The sequence below is a fragment of the Anser cygnoides genome, chromosome 1, assembly GCF_040182565.1.
Source record: "Anser cygnoides isolate HZ-2024a breed goose chromosome 1, Taihu_goose_T2T_genome, whole genome shotgun sequence".
Classification (NCBI taxonomy): Eukaryota; Metazoa; Chordata; class Aves; order Anseriformes; family Anatidae; genus Anser; species Anser cygnoides.
The window spans coordinates 116,115,808-116,130,180 of NC_089873.1; the positions used below are offsets into that span (position 1 = coordinate 116,115,808).

General features: G+C 40.9%; 1 protein-coding gene across 4 annotated transcripts in view; it reads right to left on the minus strand.

The window, feature by feature from the left end:
• Positions 1 to 13,850, minus strand: part of BRWD1 (bromodomain and WD repeat domain containing 1) — a 59,491-nt gene extending 45,641 nt beyond the window's left edge. For 2 of the 4 annotated variants that reach the window (XM_066978892.1, XM_066978890.1), the window contains exons 1-12: positions 13,657 to 13,847; positions 13,462 to 13,520; positions 13,194 to 13,223; positions 12,954 to 13,013; positions 9,751 to 9,901; positions 8,392 to 8,490; positions 7,659 to 7,819; positions 6,842 to 7,063; positions 3,693 to 3,793; positions 2,814 to 2,884; positions 1,728 to 1,828; positions 98 to 138 (exon numbers count right to left, since the gene is read on the minus strand). In XM_066978892.1, the coding sequence (XP_066834993.1) occupies positions 98 to 138; positions 1,728 to 1,828; positions 2,814 to 2,884; positions 3,693 to 3,793; positions 6,842 to 7,063; positions 7,659 to 7,819; positions 8,392 to 8,490; positions 9,751 to 9,901; positions 12,954 to 13,013; positions 13,194 to 13,223; positions 13,462 to 13,520; positions 13,657 to 13,717 (1,157 nt within the window). In that variant the 5' untranslated portion in view covers positions 13,718 to 13,847. Of the gene's footprint in view, positions 1 to 97; positions 139 to 1,727; positions 1,829 to 2,813; positions 2,885 to 3,692; positions 3,794 to 5,270; positions 5,378 to 6,841; positions 7,064 to 7,658; positions 7,820 to 8,391; positions 8,491 to 9,750; positions 9,902 to 12,953; positions 13,014 to 13,193; positions 13,224 to 13,461; positions 13,521 to 13,656 lie in introns of those variants that run through there. The other 2 variants (XR_010825514.1, XM_066978901.1) reach the window with 2 other exon arrangements.
• Positions 13,851 to 14,373: the final 523 nt, after the last annotated feature.

Consider the following 14,373-nt stretch of genomic DNA (forward strand, 5'->3'; position numbering starts at 1 on the left):
AGTCCAAGCCTGACCTTTAAATTCAAATAAAATAAAAACACATTATTAATTCCAAAGCAATGTATTGTCTGTTTACATTTGAGTATATTTAACATACCTATCACCACTGTTAGAAAACTGAATGCTGTCAACTTTGTCCTGTAAGAAAAACAGTTTGTTAGAAATTATAAACATGAAATATGGTTTTGACAAATCTAAGATTAGGAAAATCTGAAATGATGAAAAATGCATACTGTACAACTTCTAACAGTTTTACTACAGCTTGAGCCAAGCCAAAAGACTTACAAGAACTCACTAATCATTAATGCTATATTTAAAATGCAAGCTTTACAAAAACATTTCTTTTAAATGTGACGTATAGACAGATTAAATAACTGTCCTTTAATAACTTGGCAGCTAGTTAACTTGCATTTGAACATATACTTCTAGTCCTAAACCAATTATAATCTAGAGAAACCCGTTGCCCCCTCTCCTACTTACATATTCCTCAAAGAAATATAAGATTGTATTTATTTTATCAAAATAAAAACAACAGGAAAAGCAAATACCACATTCAAATTAGTTTATCTTACAGAGCTGAAAGTCTTCTCTACAGACAGAATGTGCATTGATCAAATCTTATCACTATAACAAATGGTTAAACTCAGATTTGGTATTAGAAAAAACATATTAAAGCAAATAAAATAAGGGGAGTATTTGAAAAGCTGCCTTTGAAAGAGATTTTAGAGTTCAACTAAATCTAAATTCCCTGTATTAAAGCTAAAACTATGTGGAAAAAAATTAACTGTCTTAACTGATGTTCTATCACAAAGAACATCTAAACAGCACAAAATTCTAAGGAGATTTTAAATCATGTGTTAAAAATATACCTGGCAGAAAAGCTGCCTTCTCATATGAAATATAGAATCATCTTACCAAGCTACACTGGCCTACGAGCAGAGCAATACAAATAGGTGTAAATGACATTATCCAGCAACCTAAGAACCGTATTAATGATTAATTTTACATTCTTATGTTCACATTCAAAAATGACAATGGGGAGCAAGATTGAAATACATTAACAGTGACAGCTGTAAGAAACAAAGTTAAATGCTCAAGTTAAGTGAAAAAAATCCAAGCATAAAATTATACAAATGTAAGGACCCAAGTCCTATTCATGGGAAAATTCACTGTACTAACTGCATAAAAGACACATTAAAAAATATTCCTTAAAGATTCTTTGAGCATCAAGTACTGGAAAAAAAAAAAAAAAAAAAGAAAAAGTGACTCAAACTTCATCATGTGAATGCAAGCCAAGTTTCCCTTAGATTCTTTAGAAGGCAGAATCTGCTAGACTAGGCTACAGAAAAAAAAGTAATGGTTCTGGAAAACTCCAGAACCTCAATTCCCAATTAAAGATTTAACACAAAAGGTGTCAAATCATAAATAACTGCATAATGAAATTCATATTCTCAGTATATATACTTCCTGTATACATCATATACTATGTGGCTAGGCACGCTCACATCATAAAGGGAAACAACTGAGCAAGCCACATGCTTTAAAATCGGAGATCCCTGACACCCTTTAAAATGGTCAAGTCACATTGAGATAACTGGCTGAAATATATGCAAGTTCTAAAAATACTTTCAATAAAAACATTGTTAAACATTCACTAACAACATTAATTTGCAACTTTAATACTGCTTTAAGTGACTAACCAGTAGATTTAAAAAAATCTTACTTACAGCATGACTCTCCAATTCAGCTATTTTCTCAGGTGTTTCGGAGCCAAAAAAATACATCCTTATAACATGGTCAGTACTGCCAGTTGCTAAAAACATGCCACCTGTGAAAAAATAATCAAGCCACCATGTAAGAAATTAAAACAGATCACATTTCTCAAATCCTTAGTTCAAATAACTAAAAACTTCCACTGACATCCAGATGTGGAGTGAAATCCCCCCTCTCAGCCTAGAAAGCCTTCTCAGACACTGTAAAAACAAACAGTCATGCTCAATGTTACAAATATTTGTAAATATGTAACTAGGGGAATGCTGAAACATCTACCACCACTGCTTGTGCACACGGGTGTTAGATTATAAGGAATATAGCTAGTCATCATCAGAATTATCTATATGATTCTTTCCCTGTAGCATGTGTGTTATTTGTGGCCTAAGAATCGCTTCACAACTGTGTGGAATTACAGGTACACCAGGATAAGCAGACCAGTGCTTAACTGTGGTACAAAAATATTATCATCTGCTTCTTGGCTCCTGCAAGTCTTGTCCAAAACATTTTGTTGTGAAGAGCTGACAAGCTACACTTCGAGTTGCATTTTATTTCTTTTCCCAAGTTCCTTCTGACATTCATGCTGCCTGGTACAAGCAAACATTCCCACAAAAGTCACCCACGTGATTAGAATGAAAGGAGACTTTCAAGGCCAGGACTGAAGCACTTTTAGAGATACATTTATGAATTCTTAAGTAAGAAGGGATCTTTATGACAATCCTTGCATACAACTGGCACAGAATCAGGAGTCAAATATAAAAATCCAGCAAAGACACGCAAAGAGTAAACAAGCATCAGGTTGACTTTTCCTTCAACAAACCACCAATGGCAGTTCGAAAATAGCATTACTTAGTTCCACAGTCCTTCACCGTCAGCTAAGGCAAGACAATTACGTCCCAGGCTAACAATACACCTATATACAAATACAAAGTACACGGTGCCTGTTCTTATATATTTTAAAGCTGTCACCAGAAGAGTATTATAGTATGTGCTCATGGAGGAAGAGAAGTCACAGTGCTAAATTCAATCTGCGCATGACTTACCTACGCTGAACGAAGAACAAAGCATCTGAACTCCTGGTCTAGGCTTCTCTGTGAATTTCACTGGCCGATTGCTACAAAAGAAAGAGTTGCTTGAAACAGGACATGTCACACAACTTGGCTTTTCACATAATTTCAGAACATAAGAGTGTGTTTCTTTGAACATCTACATGACAGGTACTTCTTAAACATCTGGGCATCTTGTGCAGGAGGATGAGCAAAAAGGTTTACTTTTCAAAATTCCTGTACAACACAAATGGTATTTGAAGCCCACACACCCAGCAGCTTATGACTCTTCCTGCAAAATGTTGTTACCTAGCAAATATAAGATGACATGCCAAAGAGCATGTATTCTCTCTCATCCTTTGATTTGTATGATTTATCCCCTCCAAAACATATCCACGAGGTACCGAACTCGTGCTTTTGCATTACAAATCACCAGTGGTACTTCAAATAAGGCCCACTAGGTTTTGTTACTGCAGAACACCAGGCAAATTCATAACATTTTACAGAAGTAAATACAAGTTTTGCAATACTGCACAATGTGATTTAAAAGACTGGTTTCCTGTTCTGCCAGTCATGTGCATACTCTTCCAGTTGACATGGCCATAATCTCACAAAGCAGCTACTAAGAACAACATTAAGCAGAAAATCCAGCAAACTCAATTAATTTTCCCAGACAACAGAATAACAAGTTTGTAAAGAACATAATTAGTGATCATGCTTTAAAGTAATCATGTCATAGATTATTCCCACAACGTTTTTTTAATCACACAAACAAATTTTTGAGCTAGTTAAGCCAAAGTACATTTGCCAAAGCACCCAACTTATTTTAATCGAAGTACGGCATAAGAGGATGTCATCAGCAACCCAGTTACATACTTGAATTTCATGGAATCTGTATCCCATTGCCAAAAGCAAACAGTTCCATCTGCACCCGTAGAGACCATGTAACGCATGGAGCCTTTTACCATTGGACTAAACTGAAGGGGGAAAAAAGCAGAAGTCAGAACCATACAAAACCAGATATTTTAGAACTTTTCAGGATCTTTAAAAAATGCTAATGTGAAATATTGCATTATTATTAACTAAAACTGTTGAGATAAAGTTTTAACTAAAGCAGTTGTTGATAACTGACAATTTTTTAATGTTTCAAAAGTAACACCTCCTATACTCTAAAAATAAGTTTGTGTCGCATGTTCCAATTATTGCATTATATAACAATTCTCTTGCTGCTTTGTTTTGGAAGTTTTAACTAACCACAAGCACTCACTAAAAATTTTTGTCAGAGAAGTAACAAGCAGACAGAGCACTGGAAAAAAATGAAAGCAGATTTCACTAGATAGGCTTTCTTTTTAAATACTATAATTAAACACAGCCTAAGTTATGAGATAGCCTGAGTATGCGTAACCAAGCACATACGACTTCATAGGAAGCCCTCATACACGCTTAAGACAGTTTTATTGCTGTGCACAAAGCCACCCTTTCAGAAAACTTTACATGACAAGTTGATTAAATTGTTCATCAATTACTACTACCACTGCAATCAGCCATATAAATCTATTTCAATTATAGCCTTACTGAGAACTATTAAGAAAAAAAACAGCATACTACAATAAAAGAAACAAGTGCTTTGCGAGAAACAAAGAAAAAAATAACAATGAATACAGCAGAAACTGCAAATATTAAGATTGCTCTTGAAGGCAGCATTTTTTTTTTTTTGAGAAAACTGTGAAGTTGTATATATTTTTAATTGAACTGCAAAAGCTGGCAGGTAACCCCTCTTCAGCCTTCCATGTAAGCCTGTTCGTCTTGAGAAACACAGCAAATCTGGATAATGAGCTGCTGGTTTACCTGATAAATAAGGAATTACAAAGCCCTAAACGAGACTGAGTCCAAAGGGCCACCTTTGGACTGGCACAAGTATCAAAACGCTTTCAAATTTAAATATGCAACATAAAATAATAGAATCACTGAAGTTGGAAAATGCCTTCAAGATCAAGTCCAACCATCAACCTGACCTACTGAGTCCCACCAAAAAATGATGTTCCTCTTCGCCACATGTCTCTTCAATACCCCCAGGGATGGTAGCTTCACCACTCCCCTGGGCAGCCTGTTCCAATACTTCACAACCCTTTCTGAGAAGAAATGTCTCCTTGTTTCCAATCTAAACCTCCCCTGGCACAATCTGAGGCCATTTCCTCTTCTCCTATCACTTGTTGCTTGGGAGAAGAGACTGACCCCCACCCTGCTACAGCCTCCTTTCAGATAGCTGCAGAGAGCAATGAGGTCTCTCCTCAGCCTCCTCTCCTCCAGATGAAACAGCCTCAGTTCCCTCAGCCACTCCTCAGAACTTATTGTTTTCTAACATATTACACTAGACATCTTTGCACTTTTGAAATTACATAGTTTTGACAGTAAGACAAATATCCAATCACCGAAGTTGTAAGAATGACCTACTGGACCAGAACAGCCACCCACATAAACCAGCACACCACATCTCCAGGAACTGACACCAGGAGGGCGCAGTGTCACCCAGAACGTCACCCAATGTCACTCCAGTTCCAACAACTCAAACAGTACAGGTAGAATGTTTGGTGGTTGCCTGGGAACAACTCTCTTAAAGTATTTTAACAAACTGGCTTTACATGTCTTTCAACATCAATGTAGTTCATCTATGAAATTATAAAGTTTAACTTCAGGGGGATTCAGCACTACCATCTTCTATTCAGTGTCTCTAAGTGAGGATAGATTCCTGTCTTTACATTAACTATTCAGGAACTTCACGGAAGCAAGGAACCTATTTTTAAATAGGTTGGTTTCTCTTGTGGTTTTAATTTTTGGCATCAATATTTAAATGTTCAGAAATAATATACACGGTAACACCAAAATAATTTTAGTCGTGTAAAAACCACAGAGACATATGCAGTGAAATTTATTTGCCATTCACATGCCAACTGTCACGGCAAACAGAACATCAGTTCCTTGCATTAGGACGTGAAAAAGTAAGATAGAACAATTGGTGAACTACTTCTTAACCCAGTAACAGCAACCACAAAGTACTTTTCTCCACAAACTGAACATGAGGCACTAATTTTCCTCTCAAAGAAGTAATGACACAAGGACAGATGGCAGTATTCATGTATGGCTTTCATGTAAGTGTGTTTCCCAATATAAGTAAGCAACCAAGAAAAGTGGTTATTTCCCTACCAATATGATAGCTAGCTAATCTTAGGGCATCCCACCAACCTAAATCCTACTACCACACCTGACTCTAAAGTCAGGTGCAAAAATCCCAGCCCCCTCCCCCAAATGACTTCACGTTTTCTACAATTTAAATACCTTCAAACCTTCCATACCATGCTGTCAAGCGAAACTTATCTTTGAGTCTCGCGACCTAGCTGCTTCTTATAACCTATCCACATTTTAAGAGTTTCTACCTGCTGAAGCACAAATAACTAGGTTACATGTATAGTCCTCAAGGCCAAGAGGACTTTTTAAGATTTAAGCCATGCACAAGAGTTTTCTAAAAACCTCTCTAGTCACCCAGTGGTCTGGCTGTCCTCACAGTACATTGGCACGCTGGTGCTGGGTAGAAGTGCCAAATGAACAGTAAGACAGGAGGAAAATAACTAAGCAAAACCCCAGAACACCCAAGGTGTATATTCAGTCAGAGCCAAAAACTTCACATTCAATATTAACAAAACAAAGTACTAAATTCTGCTTATGGACTCCTCTTGCACTTCTGTAAATTTACCACTCGCTGATTTGTATGCAAGTACTGATTTTTACTTAGAGAATCTGCAGTACTTACTAAAAGAAATAAAGTTAGCACTAGGCCAAGTTGCATATTTTTTTATTATTGCATACACCGTTTATTTTACAAGCCTGAAGCTTTATTTTCAAATGTTCATTTTTAGTATCCATTTTGTTCTACATTAAGAAAACAAGCATTGTTTGTTCAATACAACCTCTAATACTGCACAAAGTATCCAACAATCAGAAAATGTAAGCATTAATGCAAAACATACCTGTAATGAGGTAATGGACCCTGTGTGTCCGTGGAGGACAGCAACTGGTGCACAAGTCCTCAGACACCACACTCTGATCATTTTATCACAGCTTCCAGCTGCAATCATAGTGTTCTCATAATTGACAGCCATATCAGAAATCTCTGCTGAATGTCCACGTAATGTGGCAAATAACCTGCCATTATGAGTTGACCAGATCTTTACCAGACAGTCATCTGAACCCTAGAAAGAAATATTTATTATGCTCAGCAAGGAGTTTAAAAGACATTCAGGGTGTTTAGGTGTTCTTTAAAGAACCTGTGCTTTTTCAGAGCTTGGTAAAATTACAAGTCTGTTTAAAATTCTGTATACTAATTAAACTGACAAAAATAATGTCATATGACCCACACTAAGAAATAAAATTTTAATTATGGTTCAAGATTACAGATCTATGCCATATAAAGCAAAAAGTTTGGGCTAAATTTGAGGAGATTCCTTACAGTAATGGCAAGGACCAAAAAAAGGACTGTAAAACAAATTTCTCTTCTACCACTTTATGAAGAACATGAAAAATGCTGAACACACAACTACATCACCGAAGAAAGCTCCTGCATCAGTATCTGGTCAGGTGCTGACATGAAGTACAGCTATTTCTTAGATGCTTCTGACCTTTTACTTTACCAAATTGTCACACTTGAGCACTGAGATGGAGCTCATCAGCTCTACTTTAACAGCATTGATATCCACTCCGAGGAGTTTTAGCATAGCCTGCATTTCAAAGTACTTTTCCTAGCATCCAACTATGATTATTTTCAGATTCGGATTTATTTCAACTCACAGTAAATATTCTATGTCCAGTCCTATCGAATGCAACACAATACACAGCAGAAAGATGGCCAAGAATCCGTCTGTGCATCTTTACGTGCTGATACATACTTCCTGGAAACGAAGTACTGAACTTTGCATATCCAGTTAATTGCTTTGCTCGATATACTTCCACTAGAACACAAAGAAATCAAAGAATTAACATGTTAACGTGTAAAACAAGTCTACTCTAAAACATCATTATTTACCTTCATTAATACATTACTTAAGGATTTACTAAGAGTGACTTTCATATTTCACAAAGTCAGGGTTGTTGTTTTTTTGAATTTCCAATTTTTTTATCTGTATAAGCAAGACAGTACTTTAAACTTACTTGAATCCAAACTTCTGCCTCTAAATATGAAGTTCTAAATGTTATCTTTATTTTCCCTTGGCTTTCTATATGTTAAATCGTACGACAGCCCTTCCATCCAAAGGTGAATGATTCACAAATACATACTTGTTGGTTTAACTACTTAATACACAGGCTTTATTAAAAGAGACAGACCTCACCTAGAGGCTACTATCTCACAAGTGCTGTGGGCAGGCCTTTGTACCCATACCTAACTCCACTGAAGGCATACAAAGTTCTCCAGATAAGCCTCCAGATCCAGCTGAGGTGCAATTTTCAGTGTCATAGCAAGACCTGTATCAAGATACACCTCATAAGCGCATATCAACAGAGATGGGTGTTGAACAAGGCTTACCGAGATTTGGTGGTGTGCCATAGTTTACAGGAACTTCAGGAGGTCTTCCTCTATGAAGAGCAGCAAATGCAGAGCCCTTCCAAACAGTGTTCCTGCAGTCTTTAAAATCAAGTGGAAGTTTGTCACAAGCACATGTTAAAAATGCTGTTCAACTGCGGCTTCAAAACATGGTAGTGAATACACCTGTAGACGGTCTTATACGTAGTATTGAAATAACTTAAAAAAAAAAATCAGAAGACTGAAAGCCCCCAAACTTTTGATGAACAGTACAGCACCAGAGAAAGGGAGAGAAAAATTGATATAATAACGAAAGGGAAGGGGGGGGGGGGGGGGGGGGGGGTGGGACAGGGAACAAGCTTAGAACTACTTCTGAATGGTGATGCCGCTGCAATTCACATAGCACAAAACTAACTTTTCATCTGAAATTTTCATACTCATTTTCAGAACAAAGTATTTAAGACAAAAAAACAAGCAAAATATACAGCACGTTTATTAATACAAAATTATCAGACTAGATGATCTCAAGAGCTCCCTTCCAATCTTGCAATTCTGTGATTCTTAACTTTACCACAAAGTCATTTTGACTGACTCATGTTGAAATAACTGCAATCCCAACTCTAAGGATAAAACAGTCACCGCATCAGTGTACGTCCTTTAAAGCAGTTAGGACAGATAACTGAAAAACAACTGCATCCAGTAGACCAGTCCCACAACGTAGTATCTAGCTACCCAACAAAACTTTCTACAAACACATGAACACGCCCCTCTCTCCCAAAATGTTCAAAGAGGGAAATTTTAAGCCAAAATCTATTCTGTAAATATCAAATAAACCACATGCTTTTGTATTGCCAACCATTCCTTTAAATTATGGACATGGACTTTCTTTCTGCATACGTACAGAATTTGCATGTACTAATTTTGATGCCATTTGCATTAACCAAGAAAACTTTCAGAAAACTGGTTTTACTGCCTCAGATTTGCACTGAACACAGTACAACAGCAACCACAATCAAAAACCACAGGGGCCAGCGCACTACTCAGAATGCTGGGGGAGGGGAGAGAAGTAGCACCTGTCCCCTGATGGTTCACTATATTGCGCTAACACTGAAAACTGGCAACATTCAGCCCTCAGAGTAACAGTAACTGTCGCGATACAAGTTAAAACTTCCTTTTCACAACAATCAGCATTTAGTTACTCTATTAAGACATAAATCACTGCTGTTTTGGTTCCTTAAGCACAATGCAGGAGTAGCGTGGGTTGCTTTGGTGAAAGCTCACTGCCTTTAAATAATCCAAAAATCTTTACCAGATACTTATGAAAATGTACCATACCCATTTCAAATAATAAACAAACCATACCTTTTGCTGTACGTAACAAGGACTGTCTCCCTGCACCAAGCAAGGAATTCACTCTCGAAATGCTGGGTGGTATCTCTTTATCCAGTATCGGGCCAATACGCTTGCAAATTTGTAATAAATGGTCTGGAGCCACATGTTTGTTGGATAGCACCTGACAGAAATTAAAGTTTTAAACATGTATATGGTACATCCAGAACAGATTAATCTAAAAGTATCAATATTCACATAAATATTTAAACAATGTTTAATATACCCAAAATCAGATTACAAAAAAGCAATTCTGTAAAACTCTCATCTACTGAGCTAAGCAAGTGCTCTTCAGGAATGGGAGAGCTGTAGTAAAAACACCTTCAGTAAAATTACCTACTGCACATCAGTATTTTACTATGGAAAGGCCGCAATATTCATGCATATGGTGTCCATTTCTGTGGTACCCTACAAAGGTTGTCTTTGCCTAACTCACCCAATTATTTTTTTATTAATAAAAATCAGGCACTCGTAACTCTGCATCGTGGAAAATTTTGTTGTAATCAAGCATGAGAATTCATGCAACTAGTACTTCAGCACACAGTACTTGTTCAGTAAAGTGCAGTCTAGTAGGTTTGAGTACAGTATAGTTTCCTTGAAGAACCAGTACTACACAATATAAGACTGACATGCTTCCTTAAACCAAGTGGATCAAAACAATCACCTGTCGAGTCGGGGAGATCCCATGTTATTTACAACTAGCAGTCTAAAAAAATACTTCCCCACATACACTCAGATGCCTCAGTCAAGAACAGATGTGTGGTTTGGGGTTCCCCCACCTGCCCCGGAGGTCAGTCAGAAGAACTCCTAAACTAGCGATGAAGTCAATCACAGTAATGCAGAAGTTAAATGCACAGAGTTTCTACAGACTTGAGTAAACCAAACCAAGAGGATGATAAATTTAAACTAGCGGCAGGTCTGAATCAGCAGGTACAAACATACCCATGGTCACTGTACTCTGTGATCGGGCCACACAAGAACCAGCCAGAGCCAGAAGCCGTGCTGCTGCTCCAGCAGCGAGGCAATTCCCTGACATTGAAGAGAGGCAAAGGGCCACAACAACATCGACATGCGGCCTCTTGCCCATGTTGTTGAAAACACAGGCAGGACTAGCTCATGATGCTACTCCCTCAGCCTCGTGACTGAACATAAATGAGAAACGTCTTGATAAGGCTGATCCCACAATCAGAAGGGCAGGAAAAAAAATACCGTGCGCTGCCAAGTAAGATCTGCTCAACGAAAAGTTGCCCAAACATAAACAGAGTATTGAGAGCAATATGATTTAAGCCACAACCCAACGTGCTTTAAGAATAAAAATCCAAGATAATGTACAAAGTTTGCGGGATTATCGGATGTATTCTTTGGGGAGTGGCTGGTAACACCAGTGAAACAGTTAACATTACTACACAGCCAAACATACTGAAGTAAATCAGCTCAACAAATGGTTACGGTTGATTATGAGAACAAATTTAGTTGGTAAGACTACAAAAATGCACTTTTTCGTCATTTCTTTCTAAATTTTGCCTCTTCAACTGGCACAGAGTAGTACCAGCCAAGATATTCAGGACAGAACGCTCAGCATAATCTATGTCAAGTATTATAAACCGTTCTGCTTGCACGCCATCATCGGGAATCACTTACAGAAGCATGCTTACCAAACCTAGCATCTTTTTAAAAGTAGCTTTACTCAGATTTTGGAAAGATGGTTATTTTAAACTCTTGCTCCAGTTCCATGATGAACAAAAAGGAAAAGAAATAATCGTACCACTTGATTGTTATCTATCTGCAGTCAATGCAAATTCAGAGTGAGACAGGCAGGACAAAAGGTTCCCAAAGCCCCTCAAAAGCAGAATCTAAAAGCTTCAGAAGATGAATTTTGAGTATTCTGAAATACAACTATCCTGCATACGTACTTCTTGTAAATTGTACGTGGAAAAGAGGTAGAAGTGGCACACATTAAAGAATTCATTTGAGAACTTTATATGCATGAACACAGAAAACTCCTGAAGTCCCAGAAGAACCGGGGTCAAAAAACAAACAACCAAACAAAAAACAGACAAAGCCCTTTTAAACTCAATGCTACTTTCATGTCTGCTAAATTCAAGTCAGAGCTTGAAAGTATTCCTGTTTAGCAAGACTTGGCCTTTTAGTGACTTAAAGCATTAATTTAAGACCTCATCTGCTCAACTGACCACACTGACAACTAAAAGAAATGGAATCCAGTTTATCATTTTAAGCAGCAGTTAAATAATTAAGAAAACGTTATAAACAAAATATCATTCTTTCTCTATACAAGCACTACCCGGAAGTGTTCAAGAAGTACACCCGAGGGACAAGGAGGGGATCTAACTGTAACAGTACACAAGCTGACAGGTAAGGGTCAAGTCCATTAACCTGGGTGGGGGTGGGGGGTGAATAAACATTTGTCTAAAGAAAACACGACCAAGAACAATAAACCAGCACAGAACTACAGCGGCCAGGCACCACCAGGCCATCACTTCACAAGGTTCAAACTGCCAAATACATTCTGCAGTTTAAGAAGCAGTAAAACAAAACGCCAAGATAAAAGCAGCTTTCCATTCTGAAACAGGATGGAAGAAAACATTTGGTGCAAACAATATCGGCGGCAGAAGGCATTCAAGTACACGCCATTGAGAGGTCACTCGTATCTTTGTAATGTTTAGAAACAAAGCTATGACCAGTGAGTGGCCAGAGAAAGAGCGCACACTCGTAGGAACCACAACTGCCAAGCCTTGATTTCTGAACAGCGATTTCATTTCCTAATCTGTTGAAGGGGACCGATGAAGGAAGCCAAGCAGAAAATAAATACCGTCAAATCAAAACGTGCTTGACAAACTTGCTCGCGAAACTCTGAAATGAAACCGTGCTCCAGATTGGCTCCTGCCCGTCTGTAGGCAGCGGCATGTACCAATGCACAACGCCAAGCTCCACCTCTGCTATGTAAACAATATCCTCAATTTAAACCACCACTTGTGTTTTTGTTAGTCTAATGTAAAGACATCAAACGCCTTTCCCAACAGGGACTCCAGTGCCTTAACAGAACAGGAATGAATCTGCAAGTTAAAGCTTTGGGCCTAGCTTTAAAGGTTAAAACGTCTTAACATCAGCGTTACCATCATAATTAAAAGGGCTTTTTAAAGAAAAAAAAGTCTCACCAATTCTTCGTAACTTCTGTAATGCTCATTTCCTTCCCAATCCAACCGTTTAGGAAGTAACTAAACAGAGAAGGAAAAAGATAAGTAAGCTAGAGGGGAAGGAGGGAAGAGATCACATCCACAACAATGTGTGTGGAGAGGGGTAAAAAGTTGGGACGTGGGAGCGGAAGAAACTTGAGTGACTTAAGAAGCTTTCTACTACAGCGAGAGGGGTGAGACCGGCGGGGATTCCACACAGACCTGGTGCTGCTCCAGCTCCTGCACCAGCACCTGCGGAGACACGGGAAACAGAAGAGGAAAAAAAAAAAAAGAAAAAGAGAAAACAAGGCATCAGCGGGGACGGGAGGCCGGGGGCTGGGGCTTGTCAGGCGGCCGCCGAGGGGCCGGGGGATGGGGGTACCGGCCGCTCACACCTCCCCTGCAATCCTCTCCGCAGCAGCCACCGAACGGCCGAGGGCTCCGAGCGAGCGTGTGCGCCCAGGTGAGCGAGCGGCGCCCCGGTACTCACCTCCAGCGCTCTCCTGCAGGGCCCGGTGGTCAGGAACCGAGCTATGAGGAAGTAGAGCTCTGCGGGAGAGACGGGGACAGAGAGAGAGACACGGGGTGGGGGGGGTGGGGGGGGTGAGGCTGAGCGGCGGCGGCGGCAGCGGGAAGATGGCGGCAGGGAGCGGCGCCGGCTCCCGCCGCGCCCCGCCGGCGTTACCTGATTCAATGAGCGGCACGGACGCGCCGCCGGAGCTGGAGGAAGGCGAGGGCTCGGCCATGGCTCTCTTCGCTTCCTTCCTTCCCTCCCTCCCTCCTGCGGGCGGCCGGGCTCAGGCGGCGGCAGGCGCGGGCCGGGCCCGGCTCAGCAGAGCCCTGTCAGCGCCCCCTCCCCCCTCCTCTGCTCTCCCCCGCCCCCCTCGCTCGCGCTCCCCCCCCCCGCCTAGCGCCTAGCGCAGCCTCAGCGCCGCCGCCGCCGCCTGCGCCGGGCGGAGGGGAAAAGTAGTCCCCGCTCCCGGTGAGGGTGGTTGGCCGGGAAGGAAGGGGGTCGGCGGGGACGGAGCGCGTCGCCGCGGTGAGACGTGCGGCGGCGGAGCGGGAGGGGAGAGCGGGACGGCGCGGCGGGGGGGAACGAGAGGGCCGGGCGCGGAAGGATCACGGCCGCGGCTTTGCGCTGCGGCTCGGCGGGCGGGGCCGTTCTGTCAGGAGCGGGAGGGGCCACGGCGCGCGCCGGGGCCGTTACGGCCGTTGGGGCGCTGCGCTCGCGCGGCCGGCAGCCGGCGGCCCGTCAGCCCCTCGTCCCCTGAGGGCCGCCCGCACCGCTGAGCAGGGTTACCGCAGGGCTGAGGGGTGCTTGGCGCTGGAGGAGGAACGGCGGCAGGGCGCTGCCGCGGGGAGCACGTTCTGGAGATCAAATAACCTCGTGGAAACTGGGTTT